General features: G+C 39.0%; 1 protein-coding gene across 2 annotated transcripts; it reads right to left on the bottom strand.

Moving 5' to 3' along the window:
• Positions 1 to 139: 139 nt before the first annotated feature.
• LOC104099778 ((DL)-glycerol-3-phosphatase 2) lies at positions 140 to 27702 on the bottom strand. Of its 2 annotated transcripts, none has more exons than XM_009606881.4 (6): positions 27486 to 27702; positions 24983 to 25207; positions 17129 to 17189; positions 16834 to 16981; positions 11599 to 11678; positions 140 to 409 (listed from the first exon to the last, which is right to left on the bottom strand). In XM_009606881.4, the coding sequence occupies exons 1-6, from the start codon at positions 27571 to 27573 to the stop codon at positions 271 to 273; spliced, it is 741 nt and encodes a 246-aa protein (XP_009605176.1). In that variant the 5' UTR covers positions 27574 to 27702; the 3' UTR covers positions 140 to 270. The 2 variants fall into 2 exon arrangements, with proteins under 2 accessions (XP_009605176.1, XP_070044167.1); XM_070188066.1 differs by lacking the exon at positions 140 to 409 and adding an exon at positions 6804 to 6912.

The following is a 27702-nucleotide window of genomic DNA, read 5'->3' on the forward strand; positions in this document are numbered from 1 at the left end:
TTTGATCTGAGACATATGAGCCACCTTCAAGAAAGAAGTAGGAAGTTCCTTCCACCAAGGGAACAAAGTGGAAATTAAAATGGCCACTTGGCTGCTGTGGGTGGGGAAATGGGGTTTGCCGATATCAAAGGAAAACAAATTACGGACACAAATCTTCAGTTTCTTCATTTTAACAGAAATGGACCTTAAGTATCTGAAATAATGAGTCAAGCATGAAACTCTATAATAAAATTGAGTTTTGAACTCATAATATGGCTCGGTTTGGGAACTTTAGGATTTGTTTGATGAATTTTCAAATGGAGGCAATCCCCAATCGGCTGGGTTGAAATCAAGTAAAGAACTCAAAACCTGATCAGCAACTTCATGATATGAACTGTCCAACCTTGCATCTGGAACCATAACCACTGACCTGCATGCAGTGCATAAAACCCACGTCAGTAGATGATGATACCCTGAGTCCCTGACCATGAGCAGAGCTTTTATACATTCGTATGGAAAACATATTTATATAACATCAAGGCAAAAAATCAGGAACAAAGTAGACAACAACGTGCTATGGAGATAAGAGCAAGATCAGTGACTTCATCTAAACATACAAGATATCTTCAATGAATTCTTGGGTATGCATCAGAATGAAAAGATGCAGGAGCATTTTGCTTTGTTGTACAAATACAGAATTGAATTTCATTGTCAGTAAGAAAGAAAAATAAGGATAAATATAGCAAATAACTGCCCCTCTTTTTGCATCTTCATCGAGAAACATTTCTTTTCTTCTTTTATTTTTCCTTTTGCTTCACCATATTTTTGCTGGAAAAAAACATGGTAAGCTGGCAGAAGGTAACTATATCATAACCTTTTTCACAAAAGGAAGGATGGAAGAGCAAAGGAGCAAAAATAAAAGAAAAATTAAAGTGATAGGAACTTGAGCACATCTCATTTTTAGGGTTGTAAAGGAAAATGTGCAAATGAAATTTGTGTTGGGAGTAACCCCCTACAGAAATAATATTCACAGTAATAAAAGCGAAACAATAACGTAGCACCGAGATACAGTAATTAGCAAGAATAAAAGAGTGACTACGACACCAAAATTTTTACGTGGAAAACCCTTTTGAATAAGGGAAAAAACCACAGCCCCGAAACGAGTAACTGATATCACTATAGCAAGGAATTTTACACTTTGTAGGTAAGAGTAAAATACTCCAAAGACCACTACAACACTCAAAAGAAATAACCCTCTTTTGATATTCTCACCTCACTACAATATCGCTCACTCTCTATTTTTTTCACAGACTATTTTCTTATACCCTGTCTGTGAAACCTCACTCTTTTTTTCTAACTCTCAGATATATTTTTTCTCTGAGATTGATGTGTCAAATGAGAAGTTGAAGGCTTCTATTTATAGGAAGAAATATCGTAACCAAAAAACAATTTTGGTCAAAAAACGTTTTTCGGTGCCAACTACTAATTTGGCATCGTGCAGATTTTTCTTCTTCATTATGGGGATGGACCCCACAATCTTTTTCTTCTTTCTTCATTATCGGGATCGACCCCACAATCCCCTTTTTTCTTTGTTTGATTATGGGACTGGACCCCACAAATCTCCCCCTCCCACAATCTTTTTCTTCTTTCTTCATTATCGAGATCGACCCCACAATCCCCTTTTTTCTTTATTTGATTATGGGACTGAACCCCACAAATTTCCCCCTCCAGACTCATTCACCTGAATGAGGTAACACCGGACTTCTAGCTTGAGTGCATGCCGACAAGTTCTTTGCATAGCTCGAACTTGTCTCTTGGTACCACCTTAGTCAGCATATCCGAAGGATTCTCACTTGTATGGATCTTTTTGACCTGTATATATCCATCCTCTATTCTTTCTCGAATCCAATGATATCTCACGTCGATATGCTTCGTCCTTGCGTGATACATGGTGTTTTTGCTCAGGTCTATTGCACTTTGACTGTCACAATAAACGACATACTCATTTTAATGCAATCCAAGCCCTCGAAGAAACCGTTTCAGCCAAACCATCTCCTTGCCAGCTTCAGTAGCGGCAATATACTCTGCTTCAGTTGTAGAGAGTGCGACACACTTCTGAAGCTTTGACTGGCATGATATAGCTCCCCCTGAAAATGTGAACATGTATCCTGTCGTAGATTTATGATTATCAAGATCACATGCCATATCAACATCTGTGTAGCCTTTCAAGATTGGATCAGATCCTCCAAAACACAAGCAATCTCCAGTGGTACCTCTCAGGTACCTCAATATCCACTTGACTGCTTCCCAATGTTCTTTTCCTGGATTTTCAAGAAATCTACTGACAACACCAACTGCATGAGCAATATAAGGTCTGGTGCATACCATTGCATACATCAAGCTTCCGACTGCTGAAGAATAAGGAACTCTAGCCATGTTCCCTTTCTCCTCCACTGTTGTAGGACACATCTTCTTGCTTAACTTTAGATGACTAGCAAGAGGTGTGCTGACTGGTTTAGCATTCTTCATGTTGAAGCGTTCCAGTACACGTTCAATGTACTTCTCTTGAGACAGCCACAACTTTCTATTTGTTCGCTCTCGAACTATCTTCATACCCAGAATTTGTTGTGCTGGGCCCAAGTCCTTCATATCAAATAAGTCGGACAAATCTACCTTCAACTTTGCGATCAGCCTCTTGTCTTTTCCCACAATTAATATGCCATCCACATACAACAATAATATAACAAAGTTATTTTCATAAAATCTTTTGAAGTATACACATGGATCAGAATAGGTCTTTATGTATGTATGTTTGACTTTTCATGAATGAGTCAAACTTCAATTTGCACTGCCTTGGTGCCTGCTTCAATCCATAAAGACTCTTATTCAATTTGCACACCATGTATTTCTTTCCAGCTACTTCAAATCCTTCTGGTTGCTCCATATAAATCTCCTCTTCCAAATCTCCATGAAAAAATGCAGTTTTCACATCCAACTGCTCCACTTCAAGATCTAGGCTAGCTGCTAAACTCAAAATTGTTCGAATAGAAGTCATTTTGACAACAAGTGAGAAAATTTCGTTAAAATCAATACCTTTCTTCTGTTCGAAGCCTTTAACCACCAATCGGGCTTTGTATCTAACCAGCTTGACATTTCCATCTTTCTTGAGTTTAAAGACCCACTTACATTTGAGTAGTCTTTTACCCTTTGGAAGTTCAACCAGCTTGTACGTGCCATTTGTCTACAGAGATTTCATCTCTTCTTGCATGGCTTTCATCCACTGGTTCTTTTCTAGATGGGACATCACCTCCTTAAGACTTTCTGGCTCTTCCTCATCACTGATGAGGACATACTCCGTGGAAGGGTACCTGCATGATTCTACCCTTGGCCTTTCTGATCTCCTCAGAGGTTGAGGTTGTTCTTCTCCCTGAGTGGGGTGATCCACTTGCTCGACATCATCATCAAGTTGCTCCCCCTGTTAAATAACCTCACCAGGTTACTCCCCCTGCTCGACAACCTCGTCGGTCATACTTTCTGCACTTGTGGGATTATTAGAAGTAGAAGGAACAGTAACAAGGTTAGGAATTATATCATTCTTGGATTTCTCTGGCATATCATCAGCAGTTCCAACTTCACTTTCTCGGAAGACTACATCTCTGCTTATGATGACCTTCTTCTTTACAGGATCCCACAATCTGTATCCGAATTCTTTATCTCCATATCCGATGAATATGCAAGGAACAGATTTATCATCCAGCTTTGTTCTCGACTCCTTTTGTACATGTGCAAAAGCTCTACAACCGAACACCTTCACATGCAAGTAGGACACCTCCTTGTTGGTCCAAACTCTCTCCGGGATGTCAAACGCCAACGGAACTGATAGACTCCAATTGATCATGTAACAGGTTGTCTGAACTGCTTCACCCCAGAATGACTTAGGAAGTTTAGCCATTCTGATCATGCTTCTCACCTTCTCCACAATGGTGCAGTTCATCCTTTCGGCTACGCCATTGTGTTGTGGGGTTCCAGGAACTGTCTTTTCATGTCTGATCCCATGGCTCGAATAGTACTCTTCAAATTCCCTTGAAGTGTACTCACCTTCATTGTCACTTCGGAGACATTTTAGCTTTTGTCCTGTCTCCATTTCCACCATAGCATAAAACTTCTGGAAAACTTGAAACACCCGATCTTTGGTTTTCAAAATATAAACCCATAATTTTCGTGAAGCATCATCAATAAAAGTAACAAAATATTTGTTACCGTCCATCGATTAAATTTCCATTGGACCACAAACATCAGAATATACCAAATCAAGTATATTCAATTTTCTTTCAGACGATGTCTGAAATGAGACTCTATGCTGCTTATCAAATAAACAGTAGTCACAGGGTTTTACCGTTGTACCTTTGGCATAAGAAATGAGTGGTTTCTTGGCAAGAATCTGCAATCCCTTCTCGCTCATATGACCCATTCTTTTGTGCCACAAATCTGCAGAAATCTCATCTTATGCCGCGTTCAATTCACCTTGGCATATTTCTGCATTTGTCCTGTACAACGTACCATGAGAAACTCCCTTTGCAATCTCCAATGATCCCTTGGTGAATCTCCACTTTTGATTTGCAAAATAGTTCTCGTATCCATCTCGGTCTAAAGCAATTCCCGAGATCAAGTTCATCCACAAATCAGGTACATGTCGCACATCCTTCAGAACCAATATGCATCCGACATTTGTCTTGATACAAATGTCACCAATCCCTGCAATCTTTGGGTAACACGCTGAAATCACCTGCTACATATTTGCAAAAAAGATCTCTTACCGGTGTGGCATGGTAAGATGTTGCTGTATCAACCACCTATTCTGACTCTGGACCTGATAAGTGCATACATTCCTCTTCCTCATTTATACAGAGGAAAACATTATCATTGTTTTGTACCATGGCGGTTGTGTTGTCATTATTTTTCTGGCCACTAGTTTCACATTTGCCCTTCCTTGGATTTGAGCAATCTCTTTTGAAGTGACCTGGTTGATCACAGTTGTAGCAATTTCTAGCTCTTGATTTGGATCGATTCTTAGACTTCCCACGAGCTCCGGATCTACCATAGTTGCTCGAACTCCTTTGATAACTCCTGTCTCTACCTTCTGTGATGAGAGCATGTCCTTGATTTTCAGGCTTCTTTCTCATCTTCTCATTGAGTAGAAGAGCCGATGTGACATTTTTCAACACAATGGTAGTCTTACCGTGCAGGATGGTTGTTGCCATATTATCGTACGAAGATGGCAACGAATTCAACAGCAAGATAGCTTTATCTTCTTCCTCGATTTTCACTCCGAGATTGGCGAGCTGTGTGATTAGTCCGTTAAACATATTTAAATGTGACAAACAATTCGTACCTTCACCCATGTGTAGGGCGTATAGCTGCTTCTTCATGTATAATTTATTTGTTAGCGTTTTGGACATGTATAGGCTTTCCAACCTTGTCCAAATGCCACGTGCGATGTCTTCATCAATGATGTTATTTACCACATCATCTTATAAGTGCAACCCGATTGCACTAGCAGCCCTTTCATCCAAGTCAGCCCAATCCTCAGCTTTCATGGTATCAGGCATTTTGGCATCAACATCTAGTACCTTGTGTAATCCTTGTTGGATGAGCAGATCTCTCATTCTTCTTTGCTATGTTCAGAAACCTCTATCTCCGTTAAATTTTGCTACCTCGTACTTTACTCCGGACATTTTTATTTTTCACCGAGTATAGTAGACAATGAATAGTATTTCTCTGAACGAGCAGAACTTGTGCTCTGATACCAGTTGTTGGGAATAAATCCCCTACAAAAATAATATTCACAGTAATAAAAGTTGAATAATAACGTAGCACTGAGATATGGTAATTAACAAGAATAAACGAGTGACTACGACACCAAAATTTTTACGTGAAAAACCCTTTTGAATAAGGGAAAAAACCACGGCCCCGAGACGAGCAACTGATATCACTATAGCAAGGAATTTTACACTTTGTAGGTCCGAGTAAAATACTCAAAAGACCACTACAATACTCAAAAAAAATAACCCTCTTTTGATATTCCTACCTCACTACAATATCGCTCACTCTCTATTTTTCTAACAGACTATTTTCTTATACTCTGTCTGTGAAACCTTAATCTTTCTTTCTAACTCTCAGATATATTTTTCCTCTTGAGATTGATGTGTCAAATGAGAAGCTGAAGGCTTCTATTTATAGGAAGAAGTGTCGTAACCAAAAAACAATTTTGGTCAAAAAACGCGTTTCGGTGCCAACTACTAATTTTGCATCTTGCAGATTTTTCTTCTTCGTTATGGAGATAGACCCAACAATCTTTTTCTTCTTTCTTCATTATGGGGATCGACCCCACAATCCCCTTTTTTCTTTGTTTGATTATGGGACTGGACCCCACAATTTGTTCCCATTTACTTCCCATTCAAAACTTCAAACAATAATTGGACCAATTTAAGAGACCAAATTTCTTCCATATTATCTCTTATTTTCTTCTTCCTTTTCGTTTATGGCTTCTAACAAGTAATCTTCTACATCAATGAAAATTAAAATGCAACTTCAGGACTCGCTTGGCATACGTTGCATCTACCAAGAAAAAACCCTCATCAACAAAGAGAACTTCGGGAAGTTTTAGTAGTTAAAGCATGTTACATGCCTCTTAGAATCCAAAAACATATTGTGAAAGAAATGGACCTTGAGCCTAACTCAAAGCCAAAAGCTAGCTCATGAGATGAGGATTGCAAGGCAATATACCATGAAACCCTCATTCCACTGATGTGGAGCACGTTCAGGACAAGACATCTGGATCATGAACAATATAATATGGGGTCCCAACATCGGATGAAACAAGAATTGGGTAGTCCTGGCTCTGATACCATGTGAAAGAATTGGACCTTGGACCTAACTCAACCCCGAAAGTTAGCTCATATAGTGAGAATTGCCCAATACCATATAAAGAGACCATGAAACCCTCATCACACCAATGTGGGAACTCAACAGAAATAATAGTAGGAAACAAAGGTGAAAAAGTTCAAAGGTTACGAAAATGGTTAACACTCCACACTGAAGACATCTGAATATATCAAACTAAAACAAGAAAAGGAAAGCTAGCCTTATTGTATACGGTCAAAACGGGCTTGCCCTTCGTATGACTAATCAATTTCAATATCAATTTACATATTTTCTCAGTTTGTGCCAAGTAAAATCACGTGTCCTTAAAACCACGTATAAATTCAATTGTTATCCGTTCTTAGGGTAAACACTTATAATGGATAAAACAGGAAAACTTCATTAGAAACTAATTTGAAACGACAAAAACCAGAGAACCACCAAAAAGGAACCATGTTACAAGGACTCTGATGATCACTATTAGCAAGATATTTGTGTATGTATATTTAAGGACACAAACAAGGTCTGTTGTCTATCCATCATGGGTAAAACACTGGAGTTTGTGTGGGTGTCGGAGGAAATTTCAGGGTCCTAGTAAAGCAGCAAACAACTGAGGCAGTTGAGAGCGGAAAAATAATATAAAACTTTTTGCTTATCAGATGACCCTAAAGGGGCAGAAAAAGAATTTAAATCAGAAAACAAAATTATAACACGAGGAAGCATCGTCAAACTTGATAGGTTCAAAGTTTCTTGAAAGTCAAGACAAAAATTCACAATAGGAGGAAGAAAAAAGCAAGATCCTAAAAAAAGAAGTAATGGAGACCAGAAAGAGAAGAGTGGACAAAAACTAGTAGCTAGATGAAACAAGTGTCGCCAATGCAATAAAAAGATATATAAAAGGTAACCTTGTTTGCTATACTGAGCACGTAGCTCAGACATGGAGAACACATACCAAAATCATATTGTTCCTTCAATAAATTTTAACTAGTTGTTATCTTCAAGATATTTACACCATATATGAGTTAATCAACAAAACATAATCTTAGTGCCAAATTATTGAGATATATATTTAGACGAGTGACCATGCTCATAAAATCAATCACTGTAACCTTTTGTAACGACCCGACCGGTCGTTTTGTGTATTGTACTCCCGTTCCCCTATTTATTGCCTCTTCTATGTTCTTTTGTGGTTATGTGACTTGCCGGGGTGGTTGGTTTGGTTTCGGGGAAGTGTTGGAGTGAATTGGGACACTTAGTCCCAAGGCTGGAAGTTTAAGTTGAAAGAGTTGATCGGAGTTTGACTTTTGTGTAGATGGCTCCGGAATGGTGTTTTGATGATTCCAATAGCTTCATATGGTGATTTGGGACTTAAGCGTATGTCCGAATGTTGATTTGGAGGTCCCTAGGTTGATTTGGTGCTTGTTGGCGAAAGTTGGAAAGTTGAAGGTTTGGAAGGTTGAGAGGTTTGACCGGGAGTTGACTTTATTAATATCGGGTTCGGATTTTCGTTACAAGAGTCGGAATAGGTCTGTTGTGTCATTTAGGACTTGCATGCAAAATCTGAGGTAATTCGGAGTTGATTTGATATGGTTCGACATGAGTTTTGGAAGTTGAAAGTTCATTAGTTTCATTAGGCTTAAATTGAGGTACAATTCGTGCTTTTGGTGTCGTTTGGTGATTTGAGGCTTCGAGTAAGTTCGTATTGTGTTTTAGGACTTGTTGGTATGTTTGGATGGGGTCTCGGGGGTCCCGGGCGTGTTTCGGATGGGTCTCGGACCATTTCTCCATGTTTTGGCATAGCTGATTCTGATGTATGGTTTTCTTCTTCACAATCGCGGAAGGGTTGTCGTGATCGCGTAGTGTATTTTTGGAAGGCAGGCGGGTTGTTCTTTGCGTTCGCGAAGTAGTAATCGCGTTCGCGATGGTTTTGTATGTAGTTGCCTTCGCGATAGCGTTATGGTCATCGCGTTCGCGTAGAAGGTAGGTCGGCTGGGGGCAGCTGGCTATAAGCCTTCGCGGCAGCTAAGCTATGCCCGCATTCGCGTAGTGTCCGAGTGTGTTTTGCTTCACGTTCGCATCCTGGGCCTCGCGTTCGCGTAGGGTCTTTTGAGAAGCTAGAAGTTTGTTCTTCGGGATCGCGAAGATGTGGACGCGATCGCGAAGGTATGCCTGGGCGGAACGTTTTAAATACTCTATTTCGAGGGTTTGGTTATTATCACATTTTGGATTAGACAGCTCGGTTTTGGGCGATTTTGATGGGGATTTGAAAAGGGGTAAGTATTTTTTACTCGGATTTGTTATTATTTCATGATTCCATCATTGTTTTTAGAATTTAATTGGTGATTTAAAGTGAAGAAATTGGGGATTTTAGTAAAACCTTTCCTAAAGTATAAAATGAGAATTTGAAGATCGATTTAAAGTCAGAACTGGATGAAATTGATATGGTTGAACTCATAATTGAATGACTGTTCGGAATTTGTAAGTTTGACCGGGTTCCGAGATGCGGGCCCGGGTTGACTTTTTGATTTTGATAAAGATCGAAGCTTTATTGTTCGAAGTTGTTTCCTACAGCATTATTTGATGATATTAAGTTGTTTGTGAGCACCCTCACAAGGTGGGTTGCTCTGATGGTAAGCACCATCCACTTCCAACCAAAAGGTTGTGAGTTCGAGTCACCCCAAGAGCAAGGTGGGGAGTTCTTGGAGGGAAGGATGCCGAGGGTCTATTGGAAACAGCCTCTCTACCTCAGGGTAGGGGTAAGGTCTGCGTACACACTACCCTCCCCAGACCCCACTAGTGGGATTATACTGGGTTGTTGTTGTTGTTGTTGTAAGTTGTTTGTGACTAGATTCGAGTCATTCGGAGGCCGATTCGCGTGGGAAGGGCTTTTTGGAGTATTGAGTCCCTCGTTTTGAGGTAAGTAACATATCTAAACTTGGATTTGAGGGCATTTAACCCTGGGAACTATGTTATACGAAAGGTATTGGGGTGACGTACGCACTAGGTGACAGGCGTGTGTGCGTGCACCGGTATGTTCATGATTTGAGGTGCCTTTTAGACTATTATGGGATTGGTTTGCTATCGTGCCTCGTCCTATCCATGTTTCTAAACATGTATGATTATTTGAGTTCTGATTCATGTTAGAAATCATGTCTAGGCTATGTGCTATTTGTTTGGGACTTGATAAGGCTATTCTTGTTGTTTATGAGCTATTTGCCTTAATAGTACACATGCTCTCAATCATGATGCTATATCCGTGTATGATATATCTGTCTCAGTACTTTCTTATTTGATTCCTCACATGTTGTTTGATGCCTCATATGTGTAACATTGTTGAATTGAATACTGGGAGATGTGGTTAACTGAGACTTGACCAGTTGATGACTGAGCATGAGCCATAGAGCCGATTGGTATTGATTTTGAGGTGACGCGTATGCCAGGCTCATATAGAGCTACGTGTTAATGATTTGGGGCGACGCATGCACCAAACCTCACTATTGGGCTATATGATTATGATTAGTGCTTGGGCAGAATCCTCCCCTCCTGAGTCTGACATGCCAGCAGTGGGCACAGGCACAGGCACAATGTTTTATATACGTGCTTGTTGATGGGCAGTTATGCCAGGCACCCGTACAATGCCAGGTGTTGATGTGTGGTTAATCTTAATGGTTTCACTGTGATATTGTTGATTTGACATATATATTTGACATGTAAGCATAGAGATGTACCTTCCTCATGCTAGCTGGTAAATGAAGTGTCTTGTCCGTGTTGGGCTTAAACTGTTATACTTGGAAAGCATGCCTAAATTTCTGAAATGTGAACAAGATGAACATAATATCATTGAGTTACCTGCTTCTATTGTTTCCTTTATATTCGGAATTCTTACTGGTTATTGATATTGGTCTCTGACTGCTGTTTCTTAGCTCGTCACTACTTTCAGCCCAAGGTTAGTGTTATTACTTATTTAGTACATGGGGTCGGTTGTACTCATACTACATTCTGCACTTCGTGTGCACATCCAGGTACTTCCGGACGAGGTGATCTCTAGAGTTCTGTTGCTACAAGCTTTTGGGAGACTACGAGGTAGCTGTTATACCGTCCGCAGACCTTGAAGTTCTCTTTCATTATTTCTGTTATTACTTCTACTATTCAAACAGTTGTATTGAAAATTTGGCCTTATATTTTGATACTCAGTAGTGCTCATGTACGCGTTGACACCAGATCTTTGGGATGGTTGTAGCAGTATTGTTGTTGTTTTCATGAGATATCATGATAATTCCATTATTGAGCTTATTAAACCATGTTTATCCAAATTTGTTGTGTTTGTGTGACTGTTGGCTTGCCTAGCAAGTAGTGTTAGGCGTCGTTGCGGCTCCGGTGGGAGTTGGGTGGTGACACCTTTTGCACAGGATCTCAAGTACATAAGATTGTTGTTGAAGGGAAAAACTATCCTAGTAAGAGCTACTAAGGCAAAAGTACATAAGACAAAATATAAGAAATGCACTTGTGCAAACATTTAATGGGAAGTGCATGGGGGTTACTATCAGTAAACTCCTTAAACCATGAAAGAAGAAGTGCTATGAAGTTTAATTTTAATTGAAGTGCTTAATTGAAAAGCAATCGCATAGCTCTCTCAAGTTATCTGAAGAAAATTAAAAACATATCAGCAAACATTAAAGTTCTGGGTGATAGACTTACATTCCAGCATTCTTGGCTGCAAGGACACCTGAGGGCGCATCCTCAAATACAAGAATCCTCTGTGGATCTACTGGTCCACCCTGTCCATGTTAAACTTTAAATATACAGCTCATAGACATCCATGATATATCATACTTTAATTATACCGACCATACTTCTAACTTTCCATTATCTGAAGGACTCAATTCTAGTTTTACTAATTACATCTAACTACCTCAGCATTGGTGACCAAAATCGGTGTTAATTTACATTTTTTATTCCATGAAAACTTGTACAATCAAATAAAGTAGTCTTTTGTCTAATTTTGGGAACAAATTAAAGTTGCTTTTTTGTAGTCAAACATCCTAGTTTCCATCATGAATCTTTTAGATGTTGTACACTTTCTGCTTCAAATTGAGCACCCACCTTCTAATTTTAGTTCATCCCAAAATAGTGGACTTCCTAAAAAGAGAACTTCTTAAACATACAACAACAACAACAACAACCCAGTATAATCCCACTAGTGGGGTCTGGGGAGGGTAGTTTGTATGCAGACCTTACCCCTACACTTGGGTAGAGAGGCTGTATCCGATAGACCCTCGACTTCCTCCCTCCAAGAACTCCCCACCTTACTCTTGGGGTGACTCGAACTCACAACCCACTTCTTAGACATACTATACCATAATGTCCCCATTTTTTGTTCTTTTTAGATTCTCCATCTATCCAAAGTTTTTCGATGCTGACTTTTCAATAATCAAACTACATTTTGTTCAAACATAACTTTAGATAAACTTATATTCACATAAGAGAATCTTCTTCTACATGAATAGCCTTTTTCTCAAAAAAAAAAAAAAAAAGCTTTTTTCAAAGTTAAAATGTTTGGCCAAGCTTTTAGAAGGAAAAAAAATATTTTGGAGTAGAAGCAGAAAAAAGTAGCTTTTGTCTAAAAGCACTTTTTTGAAAAATATTTTTGAGAAAAATACCCTTAGAAGCACTTTTTAAAAGCTTGGTCAAACACTAATTGCCACTCAGAAGTGTTTTTCACATTAATTAGTCAAACACAAACTAATATTCATCAAAAGTACTTTTGAGAAAAGTACTTTTGAAAAAACGCATTTATCAAAATAAGCTTATTTTTGAAGCTTGGCCAAACAAGCTAGTATGCTCGACACATAATTCATCATTTTTGTCGTTTCATAATAAAAGTATTTTTATAGTTCGGCCGTAAAATGGCTCGGACACGCCTCAATCTCTATCACTGAGAAGCGAGTTTCGTCAGAGAAAGAAGGTCCTTCTAGTTCTATCTAGAAGCAATCTAACTAAATAATGATTTTGATTTAAGAACTAGCTTAACCATAGTTTACGACAACGAGAATATAAATTAATTTGTACTAACATCGCAACTAATTAGTGATGTGAACATCAATTCTCATCTATAACAACAACAAACCTAGTGTAATCCCACAAGTGGGGTCTGGAGAGGGTAATGTATACGCAGACGTTACTCCTGCTTTGTGGAAGTAGAGAGGTTGTTTCCGATAAACCCTTGGCTCAAGGAATAGTGACAAGGAAGCAACCAACAATAATAACAAGAAAAAAACAAAGACACAACATATAATAACAAAGATCCAGAGATAAGAAATACAAGAATAGTAGTAATACTACTGGTAAGAATGACACAACGTGTAATAAAAAGATCTAGGAACAAGAAAATATAAGAATATTACTAATACTACCGGTAAGACTAGGAGAAACCCTCGACTACCTATCAACCTTCGACCCTAATTCTAGACCTCCACACCTTCCTATCGAAGGTCTTGTCCTCGGTAAGTTTAAGCAATTCCATGTCCTACCTAATCACCTATCCCCAGTACTTCTTTGGCCTACCTCTACCCTTCCTTAGACCCGTTATGGTCAACCTCTCACAGCTCCTAAATAGAGCGTCTATGTCACTCCCCATCACATGCTCGAACCATCTCAGCCTCAATTCCCGCAGTTTGTCTTCCGCATGAGTCACTCACATCTTGTCCCTAATAACTTCATTCCTAATCTTATCTTTCCTAGTATGCCCACACATCCATCTCAACATTTTTATTTCTGCTACGAATCTTCTGGACATGGGATTTCTTGACTGGCCAATATTCAGTACCATATAACATAGTCGGTCTAACTACCACTCTGTAGAACTTGCCCTTACGTTTTGGTGACACATTCTTATCACATAAAACACCATATGCAAGCCTCCATTTCATTCACCCCGCTCCAATACGATGTGTAACATCCTTGTCAATCTCCCCATTGCCTTGGATAACAAACCCAATATATTTGAAACTATCTCTATTGGGGATGACTTGTGTATCAAGCTTCACGTTCGCATCTGCTTCATACGTCCCATCACTGAACTTGCACTCCAAGTATTATGTTCTGGTTCTACTCAACTTATAACCTTTAGACTCCAGGGTCTATCTCCAAACTTCCAGCCTAGCGTTGACCCCGCAACGTGTTTCCTCAATCAGCACTCTGTCATCTGCAAATAACATACACCATGGCACCTCCCCTTGAATGTGTCGTATCAACACATTCATCGCCAGAGCAAATAAAAGGGGGCTAAAAGCTGATCGCTTATGTAACCTCATCATCACTGGAAAATGTTCTGAGTCTCCTCCCATAGTCCTCACCCGAGTTTTAGCACCATCGTGAAGACAATAGTGAAGCACGATGGCAGCATATCCCAATTCAACCATATTTCTGGAGATGGTTGTTTCTGTTATAAAATATGGATCTCGCCAAGTAAGCGAATTGAATTAGCCTTGATCCAAAATCATTTCAAAGTTCTAAGGGAAAAGAAAGGTGAAAGTAAATAACATACTACTGAAGCTAAATATAGGTGGAACAACACAGATTCATTGAATTCTTTGGTTCAGATGGAGAATCAAACCAAGATTGATTTCTACAAAGCTTACGAAGTGAACATCGACTACTAACGACATGAATATTGCAAGAACTTGCCTCAAAATAAAATGGAAAAAGTGATAGGAGGGGAGTTCATAGACGAAGACTATAGGAACTTGCTGGACCAGAGGAAAGCTATGATAGAAATTGGTGAAGGCTTAGTGGTCAATGAAGTAGGTGAGAACAATGAGGTCTTAGGTTCAAATCTCAGCGGAGGCAAAAACAATAGGTGATTTTTTCCTATCTATACAAGCCTTGATGGACAGAGTTACCTAGTATCGGTTGCTAGTGGGAGGTGGCAGGTATCCCGTGGAATGAGTTGAGGTGCGCGCAAGCTGGCCTGGACACCCCAGTTATCAAAAGAAAAAAATTGGTGAAGCACCAGGACTTGGCGTCGACATAAGCCTCATTATTAAGCAATAATAACAACAACAATAATAAACCAATGTAATTTCACAAGTAGGGTCTGTTGAGGGTACTGTGCAGGTGGTGTTAGCTGGGTGTCAGTCACGTCTCGGGGGTAGTTTGGGACGTGACATTGTTGTTTCCATTAATAGATACATTGACAAGTTCAGGGATGACTCGTTCATCCATCACCAGTTGACAATATTGAACCTTTTGAGAGCATAAAGAAAGAAGAAAAGCCACTGCATGCTCCCGGTCATTGCGATTGTAACTTTAGAGCAGTTTCACAAGTGAGGCAATGCATCCATCAGTTTCAGCTATTGCAATTCTAGCATCTTCATTGATTCATAAGTTTTGCAAAATAATAACACAATCTCTTGCAAGAGCTCTATCCTCAAGAAAAGGAACCAACTTGGGAAACAACTCCGAATGTGCAATCAAGGAACCAATTTTGCTACTTTTTGACATGTTGCATAATATTTTGATGGTTGATGCCTGTAATTCCCTTCCGTGGGCCCTGATTGAGTGTTGGTCTACTTAGATTGAGAATGAGGGAATGGGGGGATTTAGGGGGGTTCAGATGGGTAGGTAAATAAGTTGGGTCGGGTTGGATTTAATTAAGGGAAAAGGTTCAAATTTACACCTCCACTTTTGAATATTGTCTACATTTAACATATGTTATACTATTCGGCCAAATTTACCTCTACCGTTATACTATCCGGCCAAATTTATCCCTATCATCAAAAAACTTTAAAAAATTACCCCTCAGTCCGTCAGGCGACCCAGAATCTCCCAAATCATTTTAGTTAAGTTACTTATTCTTCTTCTTGATCCACTATTTTCAAAGTAGTTGGCATTTACCAACGTTCTTAATTGGAAAAAAAAAGAAATAAGAGAATAAAATATTAAAATAATGTTGCGGTTAGTAAACAAAGTATATTAAATTGAAGAATCTAAATTAGGTAGCTTGTCAAAATTTCAAAAGTATTTACAACACCCCAGCTTTAATGAATTCGTTCTACCAAAGGTATGAAGACTTTGCAAGTATTAGTGATAGAAGTTTTAGTTCCTTGGAGATTTTGCATTGCAGAATTCAGCTTTGCTTTAATCAAATGCCTACGCGTTGTGCACTATTAAGTTAATCGACCGAACTCTATAATAACTAGACAATTACAAAGTATATTCGAATATATATGTACATACATGATGAGCAGCCGCATATAATACATAACAAATGGATCCATAGAATTTTGCGGTGTGTATATGGTTGAAGAATTATAAAAATTTTAAATCAATTCCAAAATCATTATCATAATAAGGGAAGTGGGTGCAATGGTAATTAGAAATATCCATGAATAATTTGTATAGTTGAGTACCTTTAGCATTCACATTAATAGTAATTTCTAATCAAGATGAAGAACAAGTGATTTAAATAAAAGGGATTTGGGAGATTTTGGGTTACCTAACAGACTGAGGGGTAGTTTTTAAAAGTTTACTGATGGTAGGGGTAAATTTGGCGGAATAGTATAATGGTAGGAATAAATTTGGCCAAATAGTACAACGGAGGTTAAATGTAGACAATATCCGAAAGTATAAGGATAAATTTGGACCTTTTCCCTCTAATTAAAAGTGGGGCTGATTATTTTAGCTCAATCAGGGCTTGCCACGTGTTATTTTCAAGTTTAGAAGAGGGATTTAACAGATAAGGGATAAAATAAACTCAGCAGTAAGTGTATCTTTGTTATGAAACTGAAACGGATTGTAAATATAGCTTGTTTTCTTTGGTAGAGGGGCAAATCTGGCCCTTTTCCGTTATGTCAATCTACAGGAAAAGCACTATTTTTTTAAAACAATAGTCCTCAAGAAATAAAAATACATCAAAGTTAATCAGAAAATTACCTCAAATCTGTTTGCAGCTGCAAGGAATATATCAGGTGATGGCTTTCCTTGTTTAACTTTTGGATCATCACCGCGAACGATATGATGCATCAGTGAAAAAAGTTCACCATATCTTTGAGTTTTCAAGTCAAAATGCCGCGTGTGTGTACTGAAAATGCATTTATATTAGTTCATGTAATCTTACTTCTTAAACATTATTTTAGCTTATGTAGAATCTTACACGACTACTTGCTATACTAATTGCGGCACCAACATTAAACTTTCTAAAGAACAAAACTAAAAGAAGATGTCATACCCCGTAGCAACACAAATTGGTATTCCATTTGCATGAAGGTGATGAATCAGGCGGCTGGACCCTGTAACAGGACAAAAAGTTAAAAGATGCAAAGAGACTCGTGGATACTAATCTAATTTTGCATTAAACGAAATCAAAAGACTGAAATAAACTGTATGTACAATGTATATGCAAGTCAAGTTTTATACTTGATAGCCTCTCTATTCAGAGATAACTGTTCTAAAATTACATTACTAGACACAAGGAACTTGAAAAAATAATTATCCTAGAGGATGTTGGACAAGATTTACAAGAAAGGAGATAAGGAATTAGATTTAAGATCATGGGTGTAATTCTTCCAAGCAATTCTCAAGTCTATGTAGCTTTACTCACACAAGCTATAAATATTAATTTCAATCCTTTTGATAAGATTGAATTACGAAATTTGTCCCACGCAGACAATGCGTTCTACATTTTACATAGGGACCTACAAATGGTGAATTTTTTGGAAGGAGTTAACAGATGCTAATACACAAAATGAATATTCAAACTAACCATTTGTCATTGTGATGGTTGGAGCAGAAAGAAACTACTGCAATTAATTTCTCATGTTGGCAGAAATGTTCTAACTTTGAAGAGTGTACTACAAGAGGGTAACGGAAGCCTTTTCCTTGAATAACTAGGAAATCATATTCTCCATTTCACTTAAATATAGAATTTTCTTTTATAATTTTTTTTTGATAACAGTGGTATCGAGGCCAGCTTGAATGCACCTCCACTAAATCAATCCAGTACTTATCATCTCCTACTAGCACAAGTACCGGATAGCTCTAGCCACCTAGACTTTAGGCAAACTGGAAGTTTCATCTAGGGTCGCCTCCAAGGCTTTGAAACCCAAAATAAAGCATAAATGTTATAAGCTTTTATTTGGCATTTAAAGGTTACCTATCCCTGCATATTACCAGCTTCTTCTTTTGGGTGATGAAAACAAATGCGGAGCTATTTCCATCAAGTAAACCACAGCCTCTCCAGAACATTAAACTCAGCTAAAGCTATCCCCTACCGGTAGAAGTTTCTCGTGAAATACCATATAAGTTAGGCCCCATTAGCCGGCAAAGATAGAGATAAAGAGAAAGGATTGAAACCCCATTAGCAACTTGTATGTTCAGGCAATATGGGTGTCTCATCCTTAAGAACTGATTATTCCCTTAGCAAAACTTGGATAAAGTTGATTGCTATAAAGTAGCTTGCTTTGTATGGTTAGTTTCTGTGAGAAAGCACGGGAGAAAATATGTTATTGATATTGGATGTTCAATACAATACAAGAGGTCCTAATTTATAGCTATACTATACAAGGACATACTACTCTTATTCCAATGTGGGACAAGACTACACTATATACATAGTTGTAAACTAACACTCCCCCTCTAGCCGGTGCATACAAATCATATGTACCGAGCTTGTTACATATATAACCAATACGAGGACCAGTGAGAGACTTGGTGAAAATATCTGCAAGTTGATCATTCGACCTCACAAACTTTGTAGCAATCTCTCCTGAAAGTATCTTTTCTCTGACGAAGTGACAATCAATCTCAATGTGTTTAGTTCTCTCATGGAACACCGGATTTGATGCAATATGAAGGGCAACTTGATTATCGCACACAAGTTCCATCCGACTGATTTCACCAAATTTTAACTCCTTGAGCAATTGTTTGGTCCAGACTAGCTCACATGTTAGCCATAGTCATTGCTCGATATTCTGCTTCTGCACTAGACCGAGCAACTACATTCTGTTTCTTGCTCTTCCAGTACACCAAATTGCCTCCTACTAAAACACAATATCCAGACGTAGAATGTCTATCAGAAGGTAATCCTGCCCAATCACCATCTGAGTAGCCAACGATCTGCTCATGACCTCGATCCTTAAACAGTAACCCTTTGCCTGTAGCCGATTTTATATACCGAATAATGCGGACAACTGCATCCCAATGACTATCACAGGGAGAATTCATAAACTGACTTACAACACTCACAGGATAAGAAATGTCGGGTCTAGTCACTGTGAGATAATTTAATTTTCCAACCAGCCGCCTATAGCTTGCAGGATCGCTAAGCGGCTCCCCCTGTCCTGGCATAAGTTTATAATTCGGATCCATCAGAGTTTCAACAGGTCTACAACCTACATCCATGTCTCCTCAAGAATGTCTATAGCATATTTTCTTTGAGAAGTAACAATACCTGAGCTAGACTGGCCAACCTCAATACCTAGAAAGTACTTCAGTCTACCCAGATCCTTAGTTTGGAAGTGCTGGAAGAGATGCTGCTTCAGATTGGTAATACCATCCTGATCATTGCCAGTAATAACAATATCATCAACATAGACTACCAGATAAATACAGAGACTTGAAGCAGAGTGCCGATAAAACACAGAGTGATCAGCTTCACTACGAATCATGCCAAACTCCTGGATAACCGTGCTGAACTTACCAAACCAGGCTCGAGGAGACTGCTTTAGACCATAAAGTGACCGACGCAAGCGACATACAAGGCCACGAGACTCCCCCTGAGCAACAAAACCAGGTGGTTGCTCCATATAAACCTCATCCTCAAGATCACCGTGAAGAAAGGCATTATTAATGTCCAGCTGATAGAGGGGCCAATGACGAACCACAACCATGGATAGAAAAAGACGGACTGAAGCCACTTTAGCCACGGGAGAGAAGGTATCACTGTAATCGAGCCCAAATATCTGAGTATATCCTTTGGCAACAAGACGGGCCTTAAGTCGATCAATCTGGCCATCGGGACTAACTTTGACTGCATAAACCCAATGACAACCAACAGTAGATTTACCTGAGGGAAGAGGAACAAGCTCCCAAGTACCACGTATATGTAAAGCAGACATCTCGTCACTCATAACCTGTCGCCATCCTGGATGAGACAACGCTTCACCTGTAGACTTAGGGATGGAAACCGAGAACAAAGAAGATATAAAAGCATAATAGGGAGATGACAAACGATGATAACTCAAACCGACATAATGAGGATTAGGGTTAAGTGTGGTTCGTATACCTTTCCGAAGTGCAATCGGTGTACTAGGAGCAGGGCCAGGTGCAGGACGAGAACCAGTTGGGCCTGATGTAGGGCGCGAACGACGATGATAAGTCAAGAGTGGTATTCCTGTGGCTGGGGAACTAGGAGGAACAACACTAGACTCCTCAACGGTTGGTATGGATGAAACCTCTGTGGTCAAAGGTGGAGGAGGAGTTATAGTAAACTCCTCAAAGGTCGGTATAGGTAAGACCTTAGATATATCATGGTGGTCAGCAAAAGTAAAGAAAGGTTTAAACTCAAAAAATGTGATGTCAGCTGACATAAGGTACCTACAAAGATCCGGAGAATAACAACGATATCCCTTCTGAACACGAGAATAACCAAGGAAGACAAACTTGAGAGCACGAGGAGCTAACTTATCTTTCCTAGGGGCTAAGTTATGAACAAAACACGTGCTCCCAAAAATACGGGGTGGAAGAGAGTATAAGGGTGACTGGGGAAACAATACTGAATGCGGAATCTGATCCTTGATGGGAGATGAAGGCATCCGATTAATCAAATAACAAGCCGTGAGAACTGCATCGCCCCAAAAACGCAACGGAACACGAGATTCAATTAGAAGTGTGCGAGCAGTCTCAATAAGGTGCCTATTCTTTTTCTCAGCAACCCCATTTTGCTGAGGGGTATAAGGACAAGATGTCTGATGAATAATTCCTTGAGAAGTCATAAACTGCTGAAATTGAGAAGATAAATATTTTAAGGCATTATCACTGCGAAAAATGCGAATAGAAACACCAAATTGGTTTTTGATTTCAGCACAGAAACTCTGGAATATAGAAAATAACTTAGAACGATCTTTCATTAAGAAAAGCTAAGTACATCTTGAATAATCATTAATGAAACTAACAAAATAACGAAATCCCAAGGTTGAACTGACTCTACTAGGACCCCATATATCAGAATGAACTAAGGAGAAGGCAGACTCTGCGTGACTCTCAACACTACGCGAAAAGGAGGCTCGGGTATGTTTTCCAAGCTGACACGACTCACAATCTAATGTAGACAAACTAGATAAACTAGGCACCATCTTCTGAAGTTTGGATAAACTCGGATGTCCTAAACGTCTGTGGATTAGATCTGGAGGATCTGTAACTAGACATGTTATGGAAGGACTGAGTGAGTTAAGGTAGTAAAGGCCTTCTGATTCACGTCATGTACCAATTGTCTGTCCCGTACTGCGGTCCTGCATAATAAAAGAATCGTCAATAAAATATATACCACAATGGAGGGCACGAGTCAAACGACTAACAGATGCAAGACTAAAAGGACAGTCAGGGACATAAAGAACGGAATCTAGGGTGATAGAAGACAAGATATTAGCTTGTCCAACTCCTTTTGCCTTAGTTTGACATCCATTGGCTAAAGTAAAAGTGGGAAGAGACTGTGAATATACAATATTTGACAAAAGTGATATATTACCAGAGATGTGATCAGAAGCGCCTGAGTCCATGACCCATGGGCCAAGAGTGCTAGACTGGGAAACACAAGCAAAAGAATTACCAGTAACAGAAGTATCAGTCTGAGCAACTAAGGCTACTTGTGGAGATGTCTGCTTGCTCGATACTGAAGGAGCTCATTATATTCTTCTTTAGATAAAGAAAATCCCTGGTTACCTGGAGTCTCAGTCTAAGCAATGTAAGCATTTTTGGGTGAACGGCCATGTAAGGAATAACACATTTCACGAGTATGTCCAACTTTGTGACAATAAGAACACTTGGGTCTAGATCTTCCAAAACGATCTCCTCCTCGTCTATGCTTCATAGTTTGAGATGCCCGAACATCCACTGTCTGGGATGCAAGAACAGAGGAATCAAGTATATGTGATGAGATCACTGGGTGACTTGGTGCTGCAGCAAGACGGAGTAATCGAGAGAATAATTCATCAACTGTCGGGACAGTCGGACAAGCAAAAATCTGGTCGCGTACTGAATCAAGATCATTAGGAAGTCCAGCGAGGGTAAGAACGAGAAACATCTCATGTCGCTGCCCTTGTTGTTTTTCAACACTAGCAGAAACTGGCATCAACTTCTCAAATTCCTCCATGACTGCCTGTACTTGACCCAAGTAAGTAGACATATCTAATTCCTTTTTCTTTAAGTTTGTCATCCGCGATATCACATCATAGAAGCGAGATATGTCATTAGTGTATAAGGTGCGTGCCTTTGCCCAAACCAAATAACATGTCTGGAATGGACGAAACAAGGACATCAACTTGGAATCAATAGATCGCCACAAGATGCTACATAACTGAGCATCGATTTTTGTCCAAAGTGTTATTGCCTTTTCATCTCCTTCGCTAGACTGTTTGATTAGATGATCTTGAACACCTTGGCCTCTACACCACAACTCGACAGATGAATCCCAAGCTAAGTAGTTTGAACCTCCCATTAAAGGTTCTAAGGTAATAATAACACTAGAGCTTCCAGAACTCACGTTTCTAGACCCAAAAGCATCAAATCCCAAAGACATTGTTGCAAATTATTACCAAATAAGAGAAAGAATCAACTGTAATCCACTGAAACAGAGTAAGGAAACACAGAAACAGAATAATGAAATACTGTAGCAGCCAGAATCTTACTGTAGCTGTCGGAATAGTACTGTAGCAGCCGGAAAAACTCAAAGTGGTCGGAATGAAATGAAAACAGTAGGGGTAGGATAAGAATTACCAGGCGACCCAACTGTTCTGAAGGAAGTTTTTCAAAAATTGGCCAGAAGTGGTCGTACGCGCCGGCGCGTGAGCTTCTGGTGGCGCGTGAAGAGGCTGCTGCCGGAGATTTTCACTGGGGTTTGGTCGCCGGACAGTGACTACTCTTGTGGTAGTGTTGGATTTTGCACAACACTAACGGAGATAAAGCAGACGCAAACAGCCTTGAAAAAGTCGCCAGAAAAAGACTTCCGGTGACTGATTTCTCTTCCCGGAGTCGCTGGAATTTATGCACATCGATAAATCTCTCACAATTGCTCTGATACCATGTGAGAAAACATGGGAGAAAATATGTTATTGATATTGGATGTTCAATACAATACAAGAGGTCCTTATTTATAGTTATACTATATAAGGACATACTACTCCTATTCCAATGTGGGACAAGACTACATTATATACATAGCTGTAAACTAACAGTTTCTAAAGAGGCATGCCTGACTCAAGAAAACTTGAAGAGAAAGGGCATCAAGTTATGCTCTAGATGCTTTTGTATGTGGGAAGGAGTCCGAGACCATCAACCACCTTTTCATTCACTGACCAGCTGTGGCAATTGTTTCTTAGTATGAAAGGAATTAAGTTGGGTTATGCCTAAGCCCACAGGAGATCTGCTAATGTTGAAACAACATGGGAGGTACAATGAAGCAGAAGAGATGATGGAGCTCGATTCCAGCATGGATATGGTGGACAGTATGGCAATGTTATCAAAGGCGTGCTTAAGCCCTGAAGCGAGACTCAAAACATGTTGAGCGCTTCGCTTCGCTTAACAGGCGCTTCAGTGTTGTCATCAAGGCTCTAAGGCATATTTTTCCTTGCTAATGAGCGTAATCCGGAAGACGCGACACTAAACAATTGATATTTCACTTTATCGTAAATTTTCTTCAATTTCTTTGTCCATATATTTGGTATTCATGCTTATAGATATTAGTCTTGGACTACACATACATATTTGTAGTTTTTCTCCTTTTGCGCCTTTCTTCATTAAAGCCCACGCTTTATTTGTGCTTTGCGCTTAAAGCTCCAATAGACCTTAGAGCTTTTTTGCGCTTTTCGCTATTGATAATACTGCAGTATGGATGGAAAGGAACTTAACGTGTTTTGAAGGAAATGCAGCCCTTTACAGAAAGTTAAGATGAACTGTATGATGCTATTTTATTTTTAGCAGATATCATTGGATCCTTGTAAGACCTTTTAGGGTCTCTTTTTGGTGATCTTTTTGCTCTGTATATACGGCTTCAACACAGCCTTTTACCTTTCACAAAAATAAACATTAAAGCATAAGATCTCGTCTCGTTTTCAAGAGACATGAGAACGCGACCCCCTGCCTTTTCTCTTTCACAAATTTCACAAATAGGAAGTTTAGAATTCGACTTGAATATTGTAGGGATCACCAGATATAATACAAAAATTTTCCACCTGTCCCTACTTGTCTATTTAGCACTATTCAAAACTTAATTTGACATCTTTTGGATCAACTTTTTATATATAACGGTGGTGTCCATGCTAGTTTGTGCACACCTTGACAGTTCTAACTATCACTTCAGAGTATCTTTTTCATGCTAAAAGATAAAAATGCATTCACATGGTTTTTCACCTGAAGCTAAAACCTGAAATTTGTGAAATATACTGGTTGAGAAAATGGAAAACTGAATGTGAGAAGAACTTGTAGGAAAACCAGCATTTTCTGGAAACAAAAGATTTCTTTAATAAATAAAAAGAAAAATGGCTCTTTCAGTCACATCTCATGACGGAAGGGGTTATTGGAAAATCAATAGACTGATAAAAATGAAGGAATGATGTAACAGTCAGAAGAAACAAAACGATGATTACTGAAGCTAAACTCAAAAGTAACTTTACAGAGAAAATTTGCAGAAGGGACCATCAAAGGGAACTTGGTCAAAAAGGAAGGTGGCTACTCCATGCCATTTTCAGACAAATAACCAATCCCGTAAATGTCTGCTACTCTTATGTAGAACACTGAGGAAGGGTGAGAAAGCTGAAACTTGAGAAATGAATAAAGAAAAATAATCTGCCACTAGTGCGTAAACTTGTACCTGGCATGAGGTCACTTGTGGGAAACATTTTCTGCAACATTTCCTCTCTTTCTACAAGAAAATCTTCAGCTGTAAGTGAATCACTTATTCCTGTCTCTTCAACAAAGACCCTGGCAGCCTCTATCGCCTTCTTCCCCATCATCTTTGCCTTGAGTGACCAATCAAAAGTCTTATTATACCTAGCAAGTATAATCTCCTGGACCTCCGTATAGAATTTCTCCGTGTCTGATACACAAAAGAAAAGCAACACAGAAGCTAGTCAACCAAGACTTGTCTTCAAGTAGCAACTATTCAACAACACAAAGATTTCCTTGTTTCTTTCCAATAGAATCCAACAAACAGGAAAAGCCTGGTAAATATCAATCTCCCCTTTGATCCCCTAAGTTAACAATCTATCCTCAACTGTTCTTCCCATTACTTAGAAGCTCTTTTTTTTTCAAAGAAACAGACTGGAGTGTCCTAATATATCACATGATGTGAAAAACATTAAATCCAAATCAAATAAAAAGCCATGCAGTGTCCGCTGTGGTTAAACCACATACGTATACCCAAGGGGCATAACAGATTTGGATGTGTGAATTTGTTCTATGGTTATTTAAGTTATATAACTTGGGTAACAAAAGAAAATTCAAAATAACAAACTCTTGGATTGAAAAAGTAAATGACCTCACTAAAAATCAAATGAAACAGAACATGGATCCTTTTTCTAAACTTCAAGATCCCCTATAAGAAATCAACATCAATCTTACTGTTGCACTGAGAGAACGAGAGACTAGATTTTTTTTCTTTGGTTGACAAAGAGGGAACTAGATTTCTTTTGACATTTATAAATCTCAAAGCGCAACAAGCTTTCTAGCGTATAAGAGTTTGTTGAGTTGTCCCATATCGTTGGAATGTGGAACATTTGCTCACCTTATATGGTCCTGCGCAATCCTCACTTCATGAGATTGTACACCTCTAAGAAAAGTAGAAGATAAAATAATGCATGGCAGAGGAGACTTTCTCTAACTATCCCGTTGCTAATGTTTCCTCTACAGATGCACACCAGTGTAAGGTTTCTACTGAAAAGAATCATACCAGCGTATAGGCAGTGAGTAATAAGTCATTAAAGCAAAGAAAGCAATTCTTTTTCTGCTATGGTAGCATGCTATCAGAACCACCAAAGCTCAGTAATTTACTCTTCATTCCTTTTAATTAGGGGAAAATATAATCAAAGAGCTAAGAAAGGCCATTTTGTTTTCTTTGATAGGTGAGAAATGTCTAAGTCTTGAGTAACTTACGTACCAGATATGTGAATGTTACATCAGAAAGACATAGACATACAAATGCCTATACATGCTTGAGGAACACACTTATTATACCATCTTCATTAGAATGTTTAGTGGCTTAATCTACCTATAGAGAAAAGTAGTAATAGTATATAGCAGAAGACTAATCTTGACTAATCTTCTCTGCATAAGAAATGGCCTAATGGTCACAAGGTCTCACTTATTCTTGACTAATCTTCTCTGCATAAGAAATGGCCTAATGGTCACAAGGTCTCACTTAAAGAGACTAGATATTGTAGAGTTGTTCACATATCACTTATCATTGACAACTTATGGTATCAATAAGAAAGGCAACTTCAGAATTCCAAATCAAATAATGCCCTCAAGCAGCGGCTGATTGTTTTGTTGCACCGCATGCGCTCAATATTCTTCCACGAATGAAATTTTACCCTTCAAAAGCTTTTCTAAATTTTTAAAAATGCCTTACGGAATTACTTCTGTCCCCTCCATCCCCTAAGATTTTTATTCAGAAGTTCCGTTAAGTATTGTCAAATAGATGAGCTTCCCTACCCTATTTTTACAAATCCTGAGTCTATCACAGCTGGCAAGATATAAAATCAAAAGCACAGTCAGCTCACAAAAGGAAGAAATAAGAGGGGCATATATAGATTGTGGTCAGAAATCAATAATAGAAAATATGATTAAGATTGATTATGATTGAAAATAAGGGTAGAACATATCACACTCAAGTTTTTTAACTTCACTTCCCCAATGATCACAAATTTTACGACATCCAAAGAACAAACAATTTAAGCAAACGATTGCATACCAAAGGTATACCAACCCTTGAAAAACTAAAACAATAACAACCACCCAGTATAATCCCACTAGTGGAGTCTGAGGAGGATACTGTGTACGCAGACCTTACCCCTACCCTGGGTTAGAGAGGCTATTTCCGATAGACCCTCGGCTCCCTCCCTCCAAGAACTCCCCACCTTGCTCTTGGAGTGACTCGAACTCACAAACTCTTGGTTGGAACCCACTCTTTCCAACCCTTGAAAAACTACTTACAGGAAATTCCTACAAGCACATTACCAGTTATTGGCAAAATGGGCAATTGGGTCAAGAAACAGTGGGCATTGCATTCTCAAGTCATCCAGATTTGCAAAATAGAATGGAAATATAGTAAATCAAGTAAGAAAGATCTTATAATAATGATATATACACATATATACCTAGAAGAAGGCCGTCCATGTCAAAGATTACGTGAGTGATTGAGGCTTTTCTTGCAGATGAAGCATCACTGCTGCCCTCATTCGCCATTATTTTAACAACTTTTAGCTTCGAGTAGCCCACAACAACCTGCAAGCGCTTAAAATTTGGGGAGATCTGTAAGCTTATTTTTTGTTAGCCTCTCGGCTTAATTTGAAGGTGTCTCTTTTATTTCCCTTC

This window comes from Nicotiana tomentosiformis, chromosome 11, assembly GCF_000390325.3.
Source record: "Nicotiana tomentosiformis chromosome 11, ASM39032v3, whole genome shotgun sequence".
Classification (NCBI taxonomy): domain Eukaryota; kingdom Viridiplantae; phylum Streptophyta; class Magnoliopsida; order Solanales; family Solanaceae; genus Nicotiana; species Nicotiana tomentosiformis.